The 23,229-nt window shown below is 41.9% G+C and overlaps 1 protein-coding gene across 1 annotated transcript; it reads right to left on the bottom strand.

Annotated features, from left to right (window-relative positions):
- Nucleotides 1-5,287: 5,287 nt before the first annotated feature.
- Nucleotides 5,288-23,010, bottom strand: LOC112257882 (zinc finger protein 664-like). The gene is made up of 2 exons (XM_042310855.1): nucleotides 22,449-23,010; nucleotides 5,288-6,583 (listed from the first exon to the last, which is right to left on the bottom strand). Exons 1-2 carry the CDS (start codon nucleotides 22,762-22,764, stop codon nucleotides 5,541-5,543), a joined length of 1,359 nt encoding a protein of 452 aa, XP_042166789.1. The 5' UTR covers nucleotides 22,765-23,010; the 3' UTR covers nucleotides 5,288-5,540.
- Nucleotides 23,011-23,229: the final 219 nt, after the last annotated feature.

The following is a 23,229-nucleotide window of genomic DNA, read 5'->3' as shown; positions in this document are numbered from 1 at the left end:
TTACTCACCAGTGTAAAGATACAGTGTGGTTAAAGACTTAGTAAGCTAGTTGTATTGAAGATCTGGTAACCTATAAGCACAACCAGTTATGTTTTTGAATTATCACATATGTTTTATATTTTTTTATTTCACCTTTACTTAACCAGATAGGCCAGATGAGAACAAGTTCTCATTTACAACTGTGACCTGGCCAAGATAAATTAAAGCAGTGCAACACAAACAACACAGAGTTACACATGGAATAAACAAACGTACAGTCTATAAAACAAGAGAAAAGGGTTATATACAGTGTGTGCAAATGAGGTAAGATTAGGGAGGTAAGGCAATAAATAGACCGTAGTGACGAAGTAATTACAAATGAGCAATTAAACACTGGAGTGATAGATGTGCAGAAGATGAATGTGCAAGTAGAGATACTGGGGTGCAAAGGAGCAAAACAATAAATAACACTATGGGGATGAGGTACAGTTGAAGTCAGAACTTTACATACACCTTAGCCAAATACATTTAAACTCAGTTTTTCACAATTCCTGACATTTAGTCCTAGTAAAAAAATCCCTGCCTCAGGTCAGTTAGGATCAACACTTTATTTTAAGAATGTGAAATGTCAGAATAATAGTAGAGAGAATGATTTATTTCAGCATTTCTTTCTTTCAACACATTCCCATTGGGTCAGAAGTTTACATACACTCAATTAGTATTTGGTAGCATTGCCTTTAAAACCTCTACTGACTCCCCATCCCGCATGCGGGAGTGTAATCATCGCCTGACACGAATTAGCATAACGCAACAGACATAAATATCCCTAGAAAATATTCCTATTCATGAAAATCACAAATGAAATATATTGAGACACATCAAGGACATCAACCACCGAGCCACTGCTGTTCACCCCGTAGCCTTTTGTTAATCACCCTGTCATCTCAGATTTTCAAAATATGCTTTACAGCCAAAGCTAGACAAGCATTTGCATAAGTTTATCGATAGCCTAGCATAGAATTTTGTCCAGCTAGCAGCAGGTACCTTGGTCACGGAAATCAGAAAAGCAATCAAATTAAATCGTTTACCTTTGATGAGCTTTGGATGTTTTCACTCACGAGACTCCCAGTTAGCTAGCCAATGTTCCTTTTTTCCAAAAATATTATTTTTGTAGGCGAAATGGCTCCATTTGTTCTTCACGTTTGGCTGAGAAATCGCCGGAAATTGCAGTCACGAAAACCCCGAAAAATATTCCAAATTAGCTCCATAATATCGACAGAAACATGGCAAACGTTGTTTATAATCAATCCTCAAGGTGTTTTTCAAATATCTATTCGAAAATATATCCATCGGGACAATTGGTTTTTCAGTAGGACCGATTGGAGTAATGGCTACCTCTGTATTTTACACGAGAGTCACCCTGGGAGCCATCACCACTTACGCAATGTAGCCGCCTACGGCTATTCTTCAACATAAATGCGTAAAACTACGTCACAATGCTGTAGACACCTTGGGGAATACGTAGAAAGCGTAAGCTGGTTGATAGCACATTCACAGCTCAATAGGGACTCATTGGAACGCAGCGCTTTCAAAATATGGGGGACTTCCAGATTGGATTTTTCTCAGGCTTTCGCCTGCAACATCAGTTCTGTTATACTCACAGACAATATTTTTACAGTTTTGGAAACGTCAGTGTGTTTTCTATCCTAAGCTGTCAATGATATGCATATTCTAGCATCTTGTCCTGACAAAATATCCTGTTTAAAACGGGAACGTTTTTTTTCCAAAAATGAAAATACTGCCCCTAGGGTCGCAACAGGTTTAAATTGTTTAACTTGGGTCAAACATTTCGGGTAGCCTTCCACAAGTTTCCCACAATAACTTGGGTGAATCTGGGCCATTCCTCCACCATAGCTGGTGTAACTGAGTCAGGTTTGCAGGCCTCCTTGCTCGCATACGCTTTTTCAGTTCCGCCCACAAATTTTCTATATGATTGAGAGAGAGCTATTCTGGCCTTGCTGGCAGGGTCTGAATCAAACCTAATGTCCACCTGGTACACTGGCAGGGTCTGAATCAAATCTCATGTCCACCTGGCACACTGTTAGGGTCTGAATCAAAACCAATGTCCACCTGGCACACTCTGGGCTAAACTTTGCGGTTTCTTTCCATGAAACATGGAGGCCAAATTAAAGTGCTTGGGAACCTAACAAGTCTTCAGGCAAGAATACTCATGTGGTTAACTATACCACCTCTAATAGACGTCACCTCTTTGGACCTCATCTCAGTGAGTTTACGTTGGGGAAACCACAGAGGAGAGGGCTTTGGACCTCATCTCAGTGAGTTTAGGTTGGGGAAACCACGGAGGAGAGGGCTTTGGACCTAGTTCATTGCATTGAGGGGGAGAGAGCAGCTGTAACACAGTACCTGGTCTAGTACATGGCATTGAGGAGGAGAGAGCGGCTGTAACACAGTACCTGGTCTGGTTCCTGACATTGAGGAGTAGAGAGCAGCTGTAACACAGTACCAGTGGTGTAAAGTACTTCAGTAAAAATACTTTCAAGTACTACTGAAGTAATTGTTTTGGGGTATCTGTACTTTATTTTACTATTTTATTTTTTGACAACTTTTACTTCACTACATTCCTAAAAGAAAACAATGTACTTTTTACTCAATACATTTTCCCTGACACTCAAAAGTAGTCGTTACATTTTGAATGCTTAGCTGGACAAGAAAATGGTCCAATTCAGCACTTATCAAGAGAACATCCCTGGTCGTCCCTACTGCCTCTTATCTGGAGGACTCACTAAACACAAATGCTTCATTTGTAAAATGATGTAAATGTGTTGGAGTGTGTAAATTAAAATTAAATCTGTAAATTAAAAAAAACAAGAAAATGGTTCCGTCTGGTTTGCTTAATATCAGGAATTTGAAATGATTCATACTTTTACTTTTGATACTTAAATATAAAAAAAAAACACTTTTAGACTTTTACTCAAGTAGTATTTTACTGGGTAACTTTCTATTAAGGTACCTATACTTTTACTCAAGTATGACAATTGGGTACCTTTTCCACCATTGATCATGAGTCTAATCTGGTCTCCTTCGACATGGTTAGCCTCATTATGAGTCGAATCTGGTCTCCTTCAACATGGTCAGCCTCATTATGAGTCTAATCTGGTCTCCTTCAACATGGTGAGCCTCATTATGAGACTAATCACTGATCAGTATCGATCAGCCTTTTGTTTTCTTTCAAGTTATTAATTAATGATTAACACACACAAGTTCTCAGATGTGTGAGGTCTTTACCTATTTCTAACCGTATCATTTCAAATGGAGAAAACATCTCAGCAAAATGGAAACAATGTGGGAGGATTAGCAAACCACATGTACAAGTGCATTGGACACGGCTATGAGGTCAATACTAATCCAATCATGTCTACATTGGACACGCCTATGGGCCAGCAGGTCGCCTAGTGGTTAGAGCATTGGGCCAGAAACCAAAAGGTTGGTGGATCGAATCCCGAGCTGACAAGGTAAAAATATGTCGTTCTGCCCCTGAACAAGGCAGTTAACTGTTCCCCGGTAGGCCATCATTGTAAATAAGTATTGGCTTTTAACGGTCTTTCCTTGTTAAATAAAGCTTAAATTAATAAAATAATTTTTAAATGTAGCAGAATTAAACAATGATTGTGTAATATCAGACTAAATTAGAGTAACAACACAATAAAACAAACAAACAGGGAATGTTCAATGACTCAAAAAGGCACTATAGTTCATTCTATGAATCAGCCCTTTATTTCATATCATGAAGAACACCTGTGGAAATGGGCAGTGGGTTTAGGCATCCATCTGACTCCAAAACAAGACATGATTGAATAGTTGAATAGTGTCTAATCCAAATAATCAGCACAATGTCAGGTGATAGTGCAGGGCTGGAACAGAAACCTGCACACCCAGTAGCTAGATCTCTAGCAGCAAGGTTGGTCATGCATTTTCTACCTCTCTGCATCATTGCTTTAACAGTATTGGTGTAGTCATACAACATGTATTATAACAGTAAACCAACAGCATATTCAGAACATTCAGAAAGTATTCAGACACCTTGACTTTTTCCACATTTTTACATTACAGCCTTATTATAATTATTATTATATAAATATTATTCTAAATGTATTAAATAATATTGTGTTCCTCATCGATCTACACACAATACCCCATAATGACATCCCAATAACGCATAATGAAAAACAGAAATACCTTATTTACATAAGTATTCAGACCCTTTGCTATGAGACTCAAAATTGAGCTCAGGTGCATCCTGTTTCCATTGATCATCCTTGAGATGTTTCTACAACTTGATTGGAGTCCACCTGCGGTAAATTCAATTGATTGGACATGATTTGGGCACACACTATATAAGGTTCTATATAAGGTCCCACAGTTGAAAGCGCATGTCAGAGCAAAAACCAAGCCATGAGGTCGAAGGAATTGTCAGTGGAGCTCCGAGACAAGATTGTGTCGAGGCACAGATCTGGGAAAGGGTACCAAAAAATGTCTGCAGTATTGAAGGTCCCCAAGAACACAGTGGCCTCCATCATTCTTAAATGGAAGATGTTTGGAACCACCAAGACTCTTCAAACATAGCAATCAGGGGAGAAGGGCCTTGTTCAAGGATGTGACCAAGAACCCGCTGGTCACTGTGACAGAGCTCCAGAGATCCTCTGTGGAGATGGGAGAACCTTCCAGAAGGACAACCATCTTTACAGCACTCTATCAATCAGGCCTTATGATAGAGTGTAGAGGTCGACCGTTTATGATTTTTCAACGCAGATACCGATTATTGGAGGACCAAAAAAGCCGATACCGATTAATCGAATGATTTTTTTAGTTGTTTGTAATAATGACAATTACAACAATACTGAATGAACACTTATTTTAACTTAATATAATACATCAATAAAATCAATTTAGCCTCAAATAAATAATGAAACGTGTTCAATTTGGTTTAAATTTGCCCAAATCGGTGTCCAAAAATACCAATTTCCGATTGTTATGAAAACTTGAAATTGGCCCTAATTAATCGGCCATTCCAATTAATCGGTCGACCTCTAATAGAGTGGCCAGCCGGAAGCCACTCCTCAATAAAAGTCACATGACAGCCCACTTGGAGTTCAAAAAAAGGCATCTCAGACCATGAAAAACAAGATTCTCTGGTCTGATGAAACCAAGATTGAACTCTTTGGCCTGAATGCAAAGCATCACATCTGGAGGAAACCAGGCACCATCATTACGGTGAAGCATGGTGGTGGCAGCATGATGCTGTGGGGATGTTTTCAGTGGCAGGGACTGGCAGACTAGTCAGGATCGAGGGAAAGAAGAACTGAGCAAAGTACAAAACAATTTCCATTGATGAGGCTAATATCCATATCATGCTGAAATCAATTTAACAGGGGACAAACGTTTAGGGTTATACATTGTGACATCATTAAAAAACTGCTACTACAATGTGTAAAACATTCTACATTGTGACATTATTTAATTGAAATCATGAAACAACTCCTTCATGTATGTATTTTCTGATGTTTGATCAGAGATCTTTTATCAGAGTATCTTTTGTCACATTGATCACAGCTATGAGATTTCTCTCCTGTGTGTGTTCTCTGGTGTACAATCTGATGGCTAGATGTAGAAAAACTCATCCCACATTGATCACAGCTATAAGGTTTCTCTCCTGTGTGTTTTCTCTTGTGTGATACCAGGCTGCTTAAGTGAGTGAAACTCTTCCCACATTGAGTACAGCTATAAGGTTTCTCTCCTGTGTGTGTTCTCTGGTGTACAATCTGATGGCTCGATGTAGTAAAACTCATCCCACATTGATCACAGCTATAAGGTTTCTCTCCTGTGTGTTTTCTCTTGTGTGATACCAGGCTGCTTAAGTGAGTGAAACTCTTCCCACATTGAGTACAGCTATACGGTTTCTCTCCTGTGTGTGTTCTCTGGTGTACAATCAGATGGCTAGACGTAGTAAAACTCTTCCCACATTGAGCACAGGTATAAGGTTTCTCTCCTGTGTGTGTTCTCTGGTGTGATACCAGGTTGCTTGACTGAGTAAAACTCTTCCCACATTGATCACAGCTATAAGATTTCTCTCCTGTGTGTTTTCTCTGGTGCGATAACAGGTTGCTTGAATGAGTGAAACTCTTTCCACATTGAGTACAGCTATACGGTTTCTCTCCTGTATGTGTTCTCTGGTGTATTGTCAGATAGCTAGATGTAGTGAAACTCTTCCCACATTGATCACAGCTATAAGCTTTTTCTGTTGTGTGAATTCTCATGTGTACTTTTAGTGATTTTGATCTTAAATAACTCTTCCCACATTGAGTACATCTATAAGATTTCTCTCCTGTGTGTACTCGCTGGTGTATTTTAAGTTCTGATGAAGACTTGCAATGTTTCCCACAGTCAGAGCAGCAATGAGATTTCTTCCCTGTGGGTTTCCGCTGGTGTTTGAGGTGTTTTGATCTGGGGAGACTCTTCTCTGCCATGTCAGCATCATGATTTTGTTGAGGCTCCCCAGAGGACCCACGGTAGTCACTTCTCTCTCCTGTGTGAACAACAAAGTCAGACATACGGTTAAAGGCCCACAACAGCAGAAATCCACTGTAAAAGGTGATGCCGACAGCCATTACGTTGTACAACAATTGATGTCTGTAATGAATGTTAAAATTATTTAACAAATGTCTTAAAATGAGAAAGAACAGTCATATTTTCATCTTGTTTTCACATTAGTAGTAATATTGATTATTGTAGGCTAGGAAACAGTTATTAAAGTTGTTGAAATCCTAAGCAGTGTGCCAATCGACTTTTGGTTTCCAATATAGTATAGTATGGTTTTAAGGCCCACAATAGCAGAAATCCACTGTAAAATTTCGAAGCCATGATGTTGAACAACAATTGACGTCTAATGAATGTTAAAATTATTTGACAATTGTCTTAAGACAGTCAAGTGAGCAACAATAGTCAAATTTAGTTTTGTTTTCACATTAGTAGTAACATCGATGATTGTAGGCAAAAAATAAGTTATTAAAGTTGTTGAAATCCTAAGCGGTGTGCCAGAAGACTTTTGGTCTCCAACACAGGCCCCTTTCTGTGTTTACTAAAATTAGTGCACGAGGGCGATGCACACGCAATTTGGTTGCAGAAGCCCCTCCATGCTAATTAGGAAACAACTAGTTATGCCAATACCATAGACCTACTGTAGGACCCATAACTTCACCTAACAACAATATAGACCAGGACTATTAAATAATTTATATATCAGGTATTTCCCACTAGGCTACTCTTTAATGTGTTGTCATTCTAAATGTCCTGAATAAAGGAAAATAGCTCTGTGTGTTGTACAATAGCCTATCCGTCAAGGAACAATTCTCTACACTTGAGGTCGACCGATTATGATTTTTCAACATGGATACCGATTTATTGGAGTACCAAAAAAAAGCCGATACCGATTAATTGGACGATTTATATATATATTTGTAATAATGACAATTACAACAATACTGAATGAACAATGAACACTTTTATTTTAACTTAATATAATACATCAATAAAATCAATTTAGTCTCAAATAAATAATGAAACATGTTCAATTTCGTATACATAATGCAAAAACAAAGTCTTGGAGAAGAAAGTAAAAGTGCAATATGTGCCATGTAAAAAAGCTAACGTTCTGAGCAAGGAACTTAAACATGAGAACATATGAAAGCTGGTGGTTCCTTTTAACATGAGTCTTCAATATTCCCAGGTAAGAAGTTTTAAGTTGTAGTTATTATAGGACTATTTCTCTCTATACCATTTGTATTTCATATACCTTTGACTATTGGATGTTCTAATCGGCACTTTAGTATTGCCAGAGTAACAGTATAGCTTCCGTCCCTCTCCTCGCCCTTACCTGGGCTCGAACCAGGAACACATCGACAACAGCCACCCTCGAAGCAGCGTTACCCATGCAGAGCAAGGGGAACAACCACTCCAAGTCTCAGAGCGAGTGACGTTTGACGCTAACTAGCTAGCCATTTCACATCGGTTACACCAGCCTAATATCGGGAGTTGATAGGCTTGAAGTCATAAACAGCGCAATGCTTGAAGCATTGCGAAGAGCTGCTAGCAAACGCAGTAAAGTGCTGTTTGAATGAATGATTACGAGCGTGCTGCTGCCTACCACCGCTCAGTCAGACCGCTCCCTTTAAATCATAGACAATTATAATACAATAACACACAGAAATACTGGCCTTAGGTCATTAATATGGTCAAATCCGGAAACTATCATTTCAAAAACGAAATGTTTATTCTTTCAGTGAAATACGGAAACTTTCCGTATTTTATCTAACGGGTGGCATCCATAAGACTAAATATTCCTGTTACATTGCACAACCTTCTATGTTATGTCATAATTACGTAAAATTAGTTTGCAACGATCCAGGCTACCCAAACTGTTGCATATACCCTGACTTTGAGTGCAATGAACGCAAGAGAAGTGACGACTTTCCCTAGTTTAATATTGCCCGTTAACATGAATTTCTTTTAACTAAATATGCAGGTTAAAAAATATATACTTCTGTGTACTGATTTTAAGAAAGGAATTGATGTTTATGATTAGGTACATTTGTGCAACGATTGTGCTTTTTTCGCAAATGTACTTTTGTTAAATCATCCCGTTTGGCGAAGTTGGCTGTCTTTGTTAAAAAGAAAGTCTTCACAGTTCGCAATGAGCCAGGCGGCCCAAACTGCTGCATATACCCTGACTCTGTTGCACAGAACGCAAGAGAAGTGACACAATTTCCCTAGTTAAAAGAAATTCATGTTAGCAGGCAATATTAACTAAATGTGCAGGTTTAAATGTTTTACTTGTGTATTGATTTTAAGAAAGGCGTTGATGTTAATGGTTAGGTAGGTACACATTGGTGCAATGACTGCTTTTTTTGCGAATGCGCTTGTTAAATCTCCCGTTTGGCGAAGTAGGCTGTGATTCAATGATAAATTAACATCAATTATATGCAACGCAGGACACGCTAGATAAACTAGTAATTTCATCAACAATGTGTAGTTAACTAGTGATTGTTAAGATTTATTGTTTTTTATAAGATACATTTAATGCTAGCTAGCACCTTACCTTGGCTCCTTGCTGCACTCCATGGCAGGCTGACTACCTGTTATGCCAGTCTCTCTTGTGGAGTGCAATGTAATGGGCCATGTAATGAGCTAAGTATCTCTGTGTGCAAATCAAATCAAATTTATTTATATAGCCCTTCGTACATCAGCTGATATCTCAAAGTGCTGTACAGAAACCCAGCCTAAAACCCCAAACAGCAAGCAATGCAGGTGTAGAAGCACGGTGGCTAGGAAAAACTCCCTAGAAAGGCCAAAACCTAGGAAGAAACCTAGAGAGGAACCAGGCTATGTGGGGTGGCCAGTCCTCTTCTGGCTGTGCCGGGTGGAGATTATAACAGAACATGGCCAAGATGTTCAAATGTTCATAAATGACCAGCATGGTCGAATAATAATAAGGCAGAACAGTTGAAACTGGAGCAGCAGCACAGTCAGGTGGAAGTTGAAACTGGAGCAGCAGCATGGCCAAACAGACTAACGAGAGACTACTGTAAATCAAGCAGACAATAACATTATAAACATCAATTTGTTAGAGATGTTGGATCCAACGTGGAGCACGGCATAACTGTCTTTACCAGAGTAATGAATGAAGAAGCACTTTGGCTGTAGTTGCATGTCGTGATGTTTGTCATGTGACTGTCATTCAGAAAATGATTTCCGGGATCAGCTGATGATAGTTGAACATGTGACTGTAACTACACAGCTACAGTATTAAGAATTATGAGTAATTATTGAAAAACCACATTAATGACAGTATCCATTTGGGTGTTGTCAATCAACTTAAGGTGACTCGGATTTAGCAAACTCTGAAATTATTTAGGATTTCTGTGCCCATGAAAACTGTTTTCCCAGCATAACATAAGGAGACACTAAATGTTGCGTAGTTAGAGTATATTTCAGAGATCTGAATACAAAAAAACTGTCTGACAGCAAGATCCAGTATTTAAGTTCAACATATGACAAGCTTAACGTTATAACTACTAACTACTGAAGGAGGGAAACTACGTGCAACATACTATTAAATCCACACCTCGCTGGAAGCCCCGCCTTCTACAGGTGAGGAGCGAGAGCCTCTGATTTATTTGTTAAATTTAATACCGCACTTCACCAACCCAGGAAGTGTCGGGGCCAAACAAGTGTTGTAACTCGTTCATAATTGGCACAAAGATCGGTAGAAATGGTCAAATAAATTGGCACTCAAAATGGAAGTTGAAAAAGTTTACCAATTTTACCAGAAACGTCAGGAGCATAATGTCAGAATTTACGAAGGCCAGCAGCAGATCGGGAATTGGTTATTTTCTTCTGGTTAAATTGATCTCTGGCTTCCTCAAGTCATTTGTGGGTCTTAATTATTTAATCAAACGCTTGAAACATCAGTTCAGTTCAAGTTCTATATGGTTCTGTGTGTCTATATGGAAAAATACACATAACATTTCAAACAATCAATTGGTAGAAAGAAAATACTTTTTTTATTTATCTGGGACAGCCCTAGAACATACAACATACATGCATTCAGTCCCTTCTTACACATTTTGTTACGTTACAGTCTTATTCTAAAACTGACATTTTTTATTAAATGATCAATCTTCAGACAATACCAGTGGTGGTATCTCTGTAGGTCATGCCAGTAGGCTACAGTAGGTTAAATCTCTCTAGTTCATGCCAGTAGGTTACAGTAGGTTGTATATCTCTAGGTCATTCCAGTAGGCTACAGTAGGTTGTATCTCTCTAGGTCATGCCAGTAGGCTACAGTAGGTTAAATCTCTCTAGTTCATGCCAGTAGGTTACAGTAGGTTGTATATCTCTAGGTCATTCCAGTAGGCTACAGTAGGTTGTATCTCTCTAGGTCATGCCAGTAGGCTACAGTAAGTTGTATCTCTCTAGGTCATGCCAGTAGGTTACAGTAGGTTGTATCCAAGTGGTTCTCGCTCTCTAGGTAATGCCAGTAGGCTACAGTAGGTTGTATCTCTCTTGGTCATGGTAGTAGGTTACAGTAGGTTGTATCCAGGTGGTTCTCTCGCTCTAGGTCATGCCAGTAGGCAACAGTAGGTTGTATCTCTCTAGGTCATGGCAGTAGGTTACAGTAGGTTGTATCCAAGTGGTTCTCTCTCTCTAGGTCATGCCTGTAGGCTACAGTAGGTTGTATCTCTCTAGGTCATGGCAGTAGGTTACAGTAGGTTGTATCCAAGTGGTTCTCTCTCTCTCTAGGTCATGGCCAGAAGGCAACAGTAGGTTGTATCCAAGTGGTTGTCTCTCTCTAGGTCATGCAAGTAGATTACAGTAGGTTGTATCTCTCTAGGTCATGCCAGTAGGTTACAGTAGGTTGTATCTCTCCAGGTCATGCCAGTAGCCTACAGTAGGTTGTATCTCTCTAGGTCATGCCAATAGGTTACAGTAGGTTGAAACTCTCTAGGTCATGCCAGTAGCCTACAGTAGGTTGTATCTCTCTAGGTCATGCCGGTAGGTTACAGTAGGTTGAAACTCTCTAGGTCATGCCAGTAGGCTACAGTAGGTTGTATCTCTCTAGGTCATGCCGGTAGGCTACAGTAGGTTGTATCTCTCTAGGTCATGCCAGTAGCCTACAGTAGGTTGTAACTCTCTAGGTCATGCCAGTAGGCTACAGTAGGTTTTATCTCTCTAGGTCATGGCAGTAGGTTACAGTAGGTTGTATCCAAGTGGTTCTCTCTTTCTAGGTCATGCCAGTAGGCAACAGTAGGTTGTATCCAAGTGGTTGTATGTCTCTAGGTCATGCCAGTAGGTTACAGTAGGTTTTATCTCTCTAGTTCATGCCAGTAGGTTACAGTAGGTTGTAACTCTCTTGGTCATGCCAGTAGGCTAAGGTAGGTTGTATCTCTCTAGGTCATGCCAGTAGGTTACAGTAGGTTGAAACTCTCTAGGTCATGCCAGTAGCCTACAGTAGGTTGTATCTCTCTAGGTCATGCCGGTAGGTTACAGTAGGTTGAAACTCTCTAGGTCATGCTAGTAGCCTACAGTAGGTTGTATCTCTCTAGGTCATGCCAGTAGCCTACAGTAGGTTGTATCTCTCTAGGTCATGCCAGTAGCCTACAGTAGGTTACAGTAGGTTGTAACTCTCTAGGTCATGTTTAGGCTACAGTAGGTTTTATCGCTCTAGGTCATGGCAGTAGGTTACAGTAGGTTGTATCCAAGTGGTTCTCTCTCTCTAGGTCATGCCAGTAGGCAACAGTAGGTTGAATCTCTCTAGGTCATGCCAGTAGGTTACAGTAAGTTGTATCTCTCCAGATCATGCCAATAGCCTACAGTAGGTTGTATCTCTCTAGGTCATGCCAATAGGTTACAGTAGGTTGAAACTCTCTAGTTCATGCCAGTAGGTTACAGTAGGTTGTAACTCTCTTGGTCATGCCAGTAGGCTAAGGTAGGTTGTATCTCTCCAGGTCATGCCAGTAGCCTACAGTAGGTTGTATCTCTCTAGGTCATGCCAATATGTTACAGTAGGTTGAAACTCTCTAGGTCATGCCAGTAGCCTACAGTAGGTTAAAGTAGGTTGTAACTCTCTGGGTCATGCCAGTAGGCTACAGTAGGTTTTATCTCTCTAGGTCATGGCAGTAGGTTACAGTAGGTTGTATCTCTCCAGGTCATGCCAGTAGCCTACAGTAAGTTACAGTAGGTTGTATCCAAGTGGTTCTCTCTCTCTTGGTCATGCCTGTAGGCAACAGTAAGTTGTATCCAAGTGGTTGTATCTGTCTTGGTCATGCCAGTAGGCTACAGTAGTTTAAATCTCTATAGGTCATGCCAGTAGGCTACAGTAGGTTGCATCTCTCTAGGTCATGGCAGTAGGTTGTATCTCTCCAGGTCATGTCAATAGCCTACAGTAGGTTGGATCTCTCTAAGTCATGTCAGTAGGTTACAGTAGGTTGTAACGCTCTAGGTCATGCCAGTAGGCTCCAGTAGGTTGTATCTCTCTAGGTCATGTTTAGGCTACAGTAGGTTTTATCTCTCTAGGTCATGGCAGTAGGTTATGCCAGTAGGTTGTATCCAAGTGGTTCTCTCTCTCTAGGTCATGCCAGTAGGCAACAGTAGGTTGAATCTCTCTAGGTCATGCCAGTAGGTTACAGTAAGTTGTATCTCTCCAGATCATGCCAGTAGCCTACAGTAGGTTGTATCTCTCTAGGTCATGCCAATAGGTTACAGTAGGTTGAAACTCTCTAGTTCATGCCAGTAGGTTACAGTAGGTTGTAACTCTCTTGGTCATGCCAGTAGGCTAAGGTAGGTTGTATCTCTCTAGGTCATGCCAGTAGGTTACAGTAAGTTGTATCTCTCCAGGTCATGCCAGTAGCCTACAGTAGGTTGTATCTCTCTAGGTCATGCCAATAGGTTACAGTAGGTTGAAACTCTCTAGGTCATGCCAGTAGGCTACAGTAGGTTTTATCTCTCTAGGTCATGCCAATAGATTACAGTAGGTTGTATCTCTCTAGGTCATGCCAGTAGCCTACAGTAGGTTACAGTAGGTTGTAACTCTCTAGGTCATGCCAGTAGGCTACAGTAGGTTTTATCTCTCTAGGTCATGGCAGTAGGTTACAGTAGGTTGTATCCAAGTTGTTCTCTCTCTCTAGGTCATGTCAGTGGGCTACAGTAGGTTTTATCTCTCTAGGTCATGGCAGTAGGTTACAGTAGGTTGTATCCAAGTGGTTGTATGTCTCTAGGTCATGCCAGTAGGTTACAGTAGGTTTTTATCTCTCTAGTTCATGCCAGTAGGTTACAGTAGGTTGTATCCAGGTTAGTGGTGTCTCTCTCTCTAGGTCATGCCAGTAGGCAACAGTAGGTTGTATCCAAGTGGTTGTATCTCTCTAGGTCATGCCAGTAGGTTACAGTAGGTTTTATCTCTCTAGTTCATGCCAGTAGGTTACAGTAGGTTGTAACTCTCTTGGTCATGCCAGTAGGATACATTAGGCTGTATCGCTCTAGGTCATGCCAGTAGGATACAGTAGGTTGTATCTCTCTAGGTCATGCCAGTAGGCAACAGTAGGTTGTATCTCTCTAGGTCATGCCAGTAGGCAACAGTATGTTGTATCTCTCTAGGTCATGCCAGTAGGTTACAGTAAGTTGTATCTCTCCAGATCATGCCAGTAGCCTACAGTAGGTTGTATCTCTCTAGGTCATGCCAATAGGTTACAGTAGGTTGTATCTCTCTAGTTCATGCCAGTAGGTTACAGTAGGTTTTAACTCTCTTGGTCATGCCAGTAGGCTAAGGTAGGTTGTATCTCTCTAGGTCATGCCAGTAGCCTACAGTAGGTTGTATCTCTCTAGGTCATGCCAATATGTTACAGTAGGTTGAAACTCTCTAGGTCATGCCAGTAGCCTACAGTAGGTTAAAGTAGGTTGTAACTCTCTAGGTCATGCCAGTAGGCTACAGTAGGTTTTATCTCTCTAGGTCATGCCAATAGGTTACAGTAGGTTGTATCTCTCTAGGTCATGCCAGTAGCCTACAGTAGGTTTTAACTCTCTAGGTCATGGCAGTAGGTTACAGTAGGTTACAGTAGGTTGTATCCAAGTGGTTCTCTCTCTCTTGGTCATGCCTGTAGGCAACAGTAAGTTGTATCCAAGTGGTTGTATCTGTCTTGGTCATGCCAGTAGGCTACAGTAGTTTAAATCTCTATAGGTCATGCCAGTAGGTTACAGTAGGTTGCATCTCTCTAGGTCATGGCAGTAGGTTACAGTAGGTTGTATCTCTCCAGGTCATGTCAATAGCCTACAGTAGGTTGGATCTCTCTAAGTCATGTCAGTAGGTTACAGTAGGTTGTAACGCTCTAGGTCATGCCAGTAGGCTCCAGTAGGTTGTATCTCTCTAGGTCATGTTTAGGCTACAGTAGGTTTTATCTCTCTAGGTCATGGCAGTAGGTTACAGTAGGTTGTATCCAAGTGGTTCTCTCTCTCTAGGTCATGCCAGTAGGCAACAGTAGGTTGAATCTCTCTAGGTCATGCCAGTAGGTTACAGTAAGTTGTATCTCTCCAGATCATGCCAGTAGCCTACAGTAGGTTGTATCTCTCTAGGTCATGCCAATAGGTTACAGTAGGTTGAAACTCTCTAGTTCATGCCAGTAGGTTACAGTAGGTTGTAACTCTCTTGGTCATGCCAGTAGGCTAAGGTAGGTTGTATCTCTCTAGGTCATGCCAGTAGGTTACAGTAAGTTGTATCTCTCCAGGTCATGCCAGTAGCCTACAGTAGGTTGTATCTCTCTAGGTCATGCCAATAGGTTACAGTAGGTTGAAACTCTCTAGGTCATGCCAGTAGGCTACAGTAGGTTTTATCTCTCTAGGTCATGCCAATAGATTACAGTAGGTTGTATCTCTCTAGGTCATGCCAGTAGCCTACAGTAGGTTACAGTAGGTTGTAACTCTCTAGGTCATGTCAGTGGGCTACAGTAGGTTTTATCTCTCTAGGTCATGGCAGTAGGTTACAGTAGGTTGTATCCAAGTGGTTCTCTCTCTCTAGGTCATGCCAGTAGGCAACAGTAGGTTGTATCCAAGTGGTTGTATCTCTCTAGGTCATGCCAGTAGGTTACAGTAGGTTTTATCTCTCTAGTTCATGCCAGTAGGTTACAGTAGGTTGTAACTCTCTTGGTCATGCCAGTAGGATACATTAGGCTGTATCGCTCTAGGTCATGCCAGTAGGATACAGTAGGTTGTATCTCTCTAGGTCATGCCAGTAGGCAACAGTAGGTTGTATCTCTCTAGGTCATGCCAGTAGGCAACAGTATGTTGTAACTCTCTAGGCCATGCCAGTAGGTTACAGTAGGTTTTATCTCTCTAGGTCATGCCAGTAGGCTAAGGTTGGTTTTTCTCTCTCTAGGTTATGCCAGAAGGTTACAGTAGGTTGTATCTCTCCAGGTCATGCCAGTAGCCTACAGTAAGTTACAGTAGGTTGTATCCAAGTGGTTCTCTCTCTCTTGGTCATGCCTGTAGTTACAGTAGGTTGTATCCAAGTGGTTGTATCTGTCTTGGTCATGCCAGTAGGCTACAGTAGTTTAAATCTCTATAGGTCATGCCAGTAGGCTACAGTAGGTTGCATCTCTCTAGGTCATGGCAGTAGGTTACAGTAGGTTGTATCTCTCCAGGTCATGTCAATAGCCTACAGTAGGTTGGATCTCTCTAAGTCATGTCAGTAGGTTACAGTAGGTTGTAACGCTCTAGGTCATGCCAGTAGGATACATTAGGCTGTATCGCTCTAGGTCATGCCAGTAGGATACAGTAGGTTGTATCTCTCTAGGTCATGCCAGTAGGCTAAGGTTGGTTTTTCTCTCTCTAGGTTATGCCAGAAGGTTACAGTAGGTTGTATCTCTCCAGGTCATGCCAGTAGCCTACAGTAAGTTACAGTAGGTTGTATCCAAGTGGTTCTCTCTCTCTTGGTCATGCCTGTAGGCAACAGTAAGTTGTATCCAAGTGGTTGTATCTGTCTTGGTCATGCCAGTAGGCTACAGTAAGTTGCATCTCTCTAGGTCATGGCAGTAGGTTACAGTAGGTTGTAACGCTCTAGGTCATGCCAGTAGGCTACAGTAGGTTGTATCTCTCTAGGTCATGTTTAGGCTACAGTAGGTTTTATCTCTCTAGGTCATGGCAGTAGGTTACAGTAGGTTGTATCCAAGTGGTTCTCTCTCTCTAGGTCATGCCAGTAGGCAACAGTAGGTTGAATCTCTCTAGGTCATGCCAGTAGGTTACAGTAAGTTGTATCTCTCCAGATCATGCCAGTAGCCTACAGTAGGTTGTATCTCTCTAGGTCATGCCAATAGGTTACAGTAGGTTGAAACTCTCTAGTTCATGCCAGTAGGTTACAGTAGGTTGTAACTCTCTAGGTCATGCCAGTAGACTAAAGTAGGTTGTATCTCTCTAGGTCATGCCAGTAGGTTACAGTAGGTTGTAACTCTCTAGGTCATGCCAGTAGCCTACAGTAGGTTGTATCTCTCTAGGTCATGCCAATAGGTTACAGTAGGTTGTATCTCTCTAGGTCATGCCAGTAGCCTACAGTAGGTTACAGTAGGTTGTAACTCTCTAGGTCATGCCAGTAGGCTACAGTAGGTTTTATCTCTCTAGGTCATGGCAGTAGGTTACAGTAGGTTGTATCCAAGTTGTTCTCTCTCTCTAGGTCATGTCAGTGGGCTACAGTAGGTTTTATCTCTCTAGGTCATGGCAGTAGGTTACAGTAGGTTGTATCCATGTGGTTCTCTCTCTCTCTAGGTCATGCCAGTAGGCAACAGTAGGTTGCATCTCTCTAGGTCATGGCAGTAGGTTACAGTAGGTTGTATCCAAGTGGTTCTCTCTCTCTAGGTCATGCCAGTAGGCAACAGTAGGTTGTATCCAAGTGGTTGTATCTCTCTAGGTCATGCCAGTAGGTTACAGTAGGTTGTAATCTCTCTTGGTCATGCCAGTAGGTTACAGTAGGTTGTAACTCTCTTGGTCATGCCAGTAGGCTACATTAGGCTGTATCACTCTAGGTCATGCCAGTAGGATACAGTAGGTTGTATCTCTCCAGGTCATGCCAGTAGGTTACAGTAGGTTGTAACTCTCTAGGCCATGCCAGTAGGTTACAGTAGGTTTTATCTCTCTAGGTCATGCCAGTAGGCTAAGGTTGGTTTTTCTCTCTCTAGGTTATGCCAGAAGGTTACAGTAGGTTGTATCTCTCCAGGTCATGCCAGTAGCCTACAGTAAGTTACAGTAGGTTGTATCCAAGTGGTTTCTCTCTCTTGGTCATGCCAGTAGGCAACAGTAGGTTGTATCCAAGTGGTTGTATCTGTCTTGGTCATGCCAGTAGGCTACAGTAGTTTAAATCTCTATAGGTCATGCCAGTAGGCTACAGTAGGTTGCATCTCTCTAGGTCATGGCAGTAGGTTACAGTAGGTTGTATCTCTCCAGGTCATGTCAATAGCCTACAGTAGGTTGGATCTCTCTAGGTCATGCCAGTAGCCAACAGTAGGTTGTAACTATCTAGGTCATGCCAGTAGGCTAAGGTTGGTTTTTCTCTCTCTAGGTTATGCCAGAAGGTTACAGTAGGTTGTATCTCTCTAGGTCATGCCAGTAGGCTACAGTAGGTTGTATCTCTATAGGTCATGCCAGTAGGCTACAGTAGGTTGCATCTCTCTAGGTCATGGCAGTAGGTTACAGTAGGTTGTATCTCTCCAGGTCATGTCAATAGCCTACAGTAGGTTGGATCTCTCTAAGTCATGTCAGTAGGTTACAGTAGGTTGTAACACTCTAGGTCATGCCAGTAGGCTACAGTAGGTTGGATCTCTCTAGGTCATGCCAGTAGCCAACAGTAGGTTGTAACTATCTAGGTCATGCCAGTAGGCTAAGGTTGGTTTTTCTCTCTCTAGGTTATGCCAGAAGGTTACAGTAGGTTGTATCTCTCTAGGTCATGGCAGTAGGTTACAGTAGGTTGTATCCAAGTGGTTCTCTCTCTCTAGGTCATGCCAGTAGGCTACAGTAGGTTGTATCTCTCTAGGTCATGGCAGTAGGTTACAGTAGGTTGTATCTCTCCAGGTCATGCCAGTAGCCTACAGTAAGTTACAGTAGGTTGTATCCAAGTGGTTCTCTCTCTCTTGGTCATGCCTGTAGTCAACAGTAGGTTGTATCCAAGTGGTTGTATCTGTCTTGGTCATGCCAGTAGGCTACAGTAGTTTAAATCTCTATAGGTCATGCCAGTAGGCTACAGTAGGTTGCATCTCTCTAGGTCATGGCAGTAGGTTACAGTAGGTTGTATCTCTCCAGGTCATGTCAATAGCCTACAGTAGGTTGGATCTCTCTAAGTCATGTCAGTAGGTTACAGTAGGTTGTAACGCTCTAGGTCATGCCAGTAGGATACATTAGGCTGTATCGCTCTAGGTCATGCCAGTAGGATACAGTAGGTTGTATCTCTCTAGGTCATGCCAGTAGGCAACAGTATGTTGTAACTCTCTAGGCCATGCCAGTAGGTTACAGTAGGTTTTATCTCTCTAGGTCATGCCAGTAGGCTAAGGTTGGTTTTTCTCTCTCTAGGTTATGCCAGAAGGTTACAGTAGGTTGTATCTCTCCAGGTCATGCCAGTAGCCTACAGTAAGTTACAGTAGGTTGTATCCAAGTGGTTCTCTCTCTCTTGGTCATGCCTGTAGGCAACAGTAAGTTGTATCCAAGTGGTTGTATCTGTCTTGGTCATGCCAGTAGGCTACAGTAAGTTGCATCTCTCTAGGTCATGGCAGTAGGTTACAGTAGGTTGTAACGCTCTAGGTCATGCCAGTAGGCTACAGTAGGTTGTATCTCTCTAGGTCATGCCAGTAGGCTAAGGTTGGTTTTTCTCTCTCTAGGTTATGCCAGAAGGTTACAGTAGGTTGTATCTCTCCAGGTCATGCCAGTAGCCTACAGTAAGTTACAGTAGGTTGTATCCAAGTGGTTCTCTCTCTCTTGGTCATGCCTGTAGGCAACAGTAAGTTGTATCCAAGTGGTTGTATCTGTCTTGGTCATGCCAGTAGGCTACAGTAAGTTGCATCTCTCTAGGTCATGGCAGTAGGTTACAGTAGGTTGTATCTCTCTAGGTCATGTTTAGGCTACAGTAGGTTTTATCTCTCTAGGTCATGGCAGTAGGTTACAGTAGGTTGTATCCAAGTGGTTCTCTCTCTCTAGGTCATGCCAGTAGGCAACAGTAGGTTGAATCTCTCTAGGTCATGCCAGTAGGTTACAGTAAGTTGTATCTCTCCAGATCATGCCAGTAGCCTACAGTAGGTTGTATCTCTCTAGGTCATGCCAATAGGTTACAGTAGGTTGAAACTCTCTAGTTCATGCCAGTAGGTTACAGTAGGTTGTAACTCTCTTGGTCATGCCAGTAGGCTAAGGTAGGTTGTATCTCTCTAGGTCATGCCAGTAGGTTACAGTAAGTTGTATCTCTCCAGGTCATGCCAGTAGCCTACAGTAGGTTGTATCTCTCTAGGTCATGCCAATAGGTTACAGTAGGTTGAAACTCTCTAGGTCATGCCAGTAGGCTACAGTAGGTTTTATCTCTCTAGGTCATGCCAATAGGTTACAGTAGGTTGTATCTCTCTAGGTCATGCCAGTAGCCTACAGTAGGTTACAGTAGGTTGTAACTCTCTAGGTCATGCCAGTAGGCTACAGTAGGTTTTATCTCTCTAGGTCATGGCAGTAGGTTACAGTAGGTTGTATCCAAGTTGTTCTCTCTCTCTAGGTCATGTCAGTGGGCTACAGTAGGTTTTATCTCTCTAGGTCATGGCAGTAGGTTACAGTAGGTTGTATCCAAGTGGTTCTCTCTCTCTAGGTCATGCCAGTAGGCAACAGTAGGTTGCATCTCTCTAGGTCATGGCAGTAGGTTACAGTAGGTTGTATCCAAGTGGTTCTCTCTCTCTAGGTCATGCCAGTAGGCAACAGTAGGTTGTATCCAAGTGGTTGTATCTCTCTAGGTCATGCCAGTAGGTTACAGTAGGTTTTATCTCTCTAGTTCATGCCAGTAGGTTACAGTAGGTTGTAACTCTCTTGGTCATGCCAGTAGGCTACATTAGGCTGTATCACTCTAGGTCATGCCAGTAGGATACAGTAGGTTGTATCTCTCCAGGTCATGCCAGTAGGCAACAGTATGTTGTAACTCTCTAGGCCATGCCAGTAGGTTACAGTAGGTTTTATCTCTCTAGGTCATGCCAGTAGGCTAAGGTTGGTTTTTCTCTCTCTAGGTTATGCCAGAAGGTTACAGTAGGTTGTATCTCTCCAGGTCATGCCAGTAGCCTACAGTAAGTTACAGTAGGTTGTATCCAAGTGGTTCTCTCTCTCTTGGTCATGCCAGTAGGCAACAGTAGGTTGTATCCAAGTGGTTGTATCTGTCTTGGTCATGCCAGTAGGCTACAGTAGTTTAAATCTCTATAGGTCATGCCAGTAGGCTACAGTAGGTTGCATCTCTCTAGGTCATGGCAGTGGGTTACAGTAGGTTGTATCTCTCCAGGTCATGTCAATAGCCTACAGTAGGTTGGATCTCTCTAAGTCATGTCAGTAGGTTACAGTAGGTTGTAACACTCTAGGTCATGCCAGTAGGCTACAGTAGGTTGTATCTCTCTAGGTCATGCCAGTAGGCTACAGTAGGTTGTATCTCTCTAGGTCATGCCAGTAGCCAACAGTAGGTTGTAACTATCTAGGTCATGCCAGTAGGCTACAGTAGGTTGTATCTCTCTAGGTCATGGCAGTAGGTTACAGTAGGTTGTATCCAAGTGGTTCTCTCTCTCTAGGTCATGCCAGTAGGCTACAGTAGGTTGTATCTCTCTAGGTCATGGCAGTAGGTTACAGTAGGTTGTATTTCTCTAGGCCATGGCAGTAGTTTATAGTAGGTTGTATCTTTCTAGGTCAAGCCAATAGGTTAGGGTAGGTTGTATCTCTCTAGGCCATGGCAGTAGGTTACAGTAGGTTGCATCCAAGTGGTTTTATCTCTCTAGGTCATGCCAGTGGGCTAGTGTCGAATTTGGTCAACAACAAAATGAATGGCTTATTTGCTACGTGAGGTATACTTGATCAAACAGAAGTTTGGTAATTATTCGGTTGTTAAGTGGACAGGACACGTGACATTCCGACAACTTTGATAAAAACACTATTGGAGTTGTCTCCAGATCGCTATGCATATTCATGCTCATAGCTTAGCATCTCTCTCCATTGAATACAGGCGGTTGACGTCAACAACCCTGATAGATTATAAACAATAGATAATAATAATAAGATCTATCATTTCTTTGGATTGGTGGATACGCGGAAGCTAGACAACCCACCGTGCCACTTTGTGGAAAACGACTCCACTTGTGAGGGCAGAGACATCTTGTCATTATATCCATGATTTTTGGTGTAGCCAACTGTTTGAATGTTAATTGACGAGACAGAGGCATTGATGCGAGTAACCAGTCTTGTTCAGTACATGACAACACATCCGGGTATCTCAAGCACCCCGGTAAAACACAAGAGTTGCAGTAATTAACATTTACCAACAGATGGCATCACTGTGCCATCTTACACCCATAACACCAACCCAACTCTCACATGACACTATTGGGGGGCACGGTGTGTAGTAAATCATCACTACATTAAAATCACTACATGCCATACCCCCCAGTCTGCGGTCAGCAGATAGACCCTTCTCAAATATATATGTTAATTCACTTTTTGGAAACGGAACAGAGAAAACAAGGAGTAGCTTGCTCTCTACGTCGTCTGATTCTAGACATGTCAGTCATCATCCCAGGGACCTCCGTTGAAGAGGTATTGACGAGCCAACTCCAGATATCCAAAGTTGAAAACCAATTTAAGGCGGTACTTACTGATGTTAATCCGATCTCCTATCTCCACCTCTTCATCTTTCAATGTGACAGTAATCTCCCCTTCGATCTTCTCTCCAAAAACTGCATCCTCTTCTTTCACAGTAACATCCTCCTCATCTTTCACTCTGAACGCGTCTTCCTCTTCTTTCACTGAAACGTCTTGCTCTTCTTTCACTGTAACAGCCTCACCCTCTACTTCTTGTTTTACTGTGACATCCTCCTCCTCTTTCACAACAATGTTCAGCCCCAGAGCTTCTTTCTCCGTCCAGCAGACCTCCTCTTCTTTAACAGGAGGGGAGTAGTTTAGGGAGCTCATGGTCGGGGATGTTAGCTAGCTAGCTATTATCATTAGCGACTAGGCTAGTGCTAACTTAACCAGACAGATACTGTAGCTGACTAATACAAAATATCGTAAATTAAATTAAATAGGTTCACAAGTAGATACGACAGAAGTGTGTCTAAAACACGGTAGCTAATATACACCAAAAGCGTATAAATAACTTGAATCTTTCAGCTATGTTGGCTAGACAGCTACGGAGGTGGTTGACGAGCTGTTTCTGAAGAACCGTCCACTAGATTATACGTCACGCTGGCAGCGTCGCCTGAAAGACGCACATCGCCGTCTGCTGACTGGAAGGGAAACGCAGTTGAGGGTCATATTTTATTTTCAGACAAAGATTATTTTAAATGGATTTAATTAAATAATACTATTATGTTGAGACATACAAAGACCTGAAGTTGTTGATTGATTAGTGCGAATAAAAAAGGTTTACTACCGCAC

This window comes from Oncorhynchus tshawytscha, linkage group LG32, assembly GCF_018296145.1.
Source record: "Oncorhynchus tshawytscha isolate Ot180627B linkage group LG32, Otsh_v2.0, whole genome shotgun sequence".
NCBI lineage: Eukaryota > Metazoa > Chordata > Actinopteri > Salmoniformes > Salmonidae > Oncorhynchus > Oncorhynchus tshawytscha.
The sequence above is the reverse complement of the archived record's forward strand: the minus strand, read 5'-3'. Positions and strand labels throughout refer to the sequence as shown.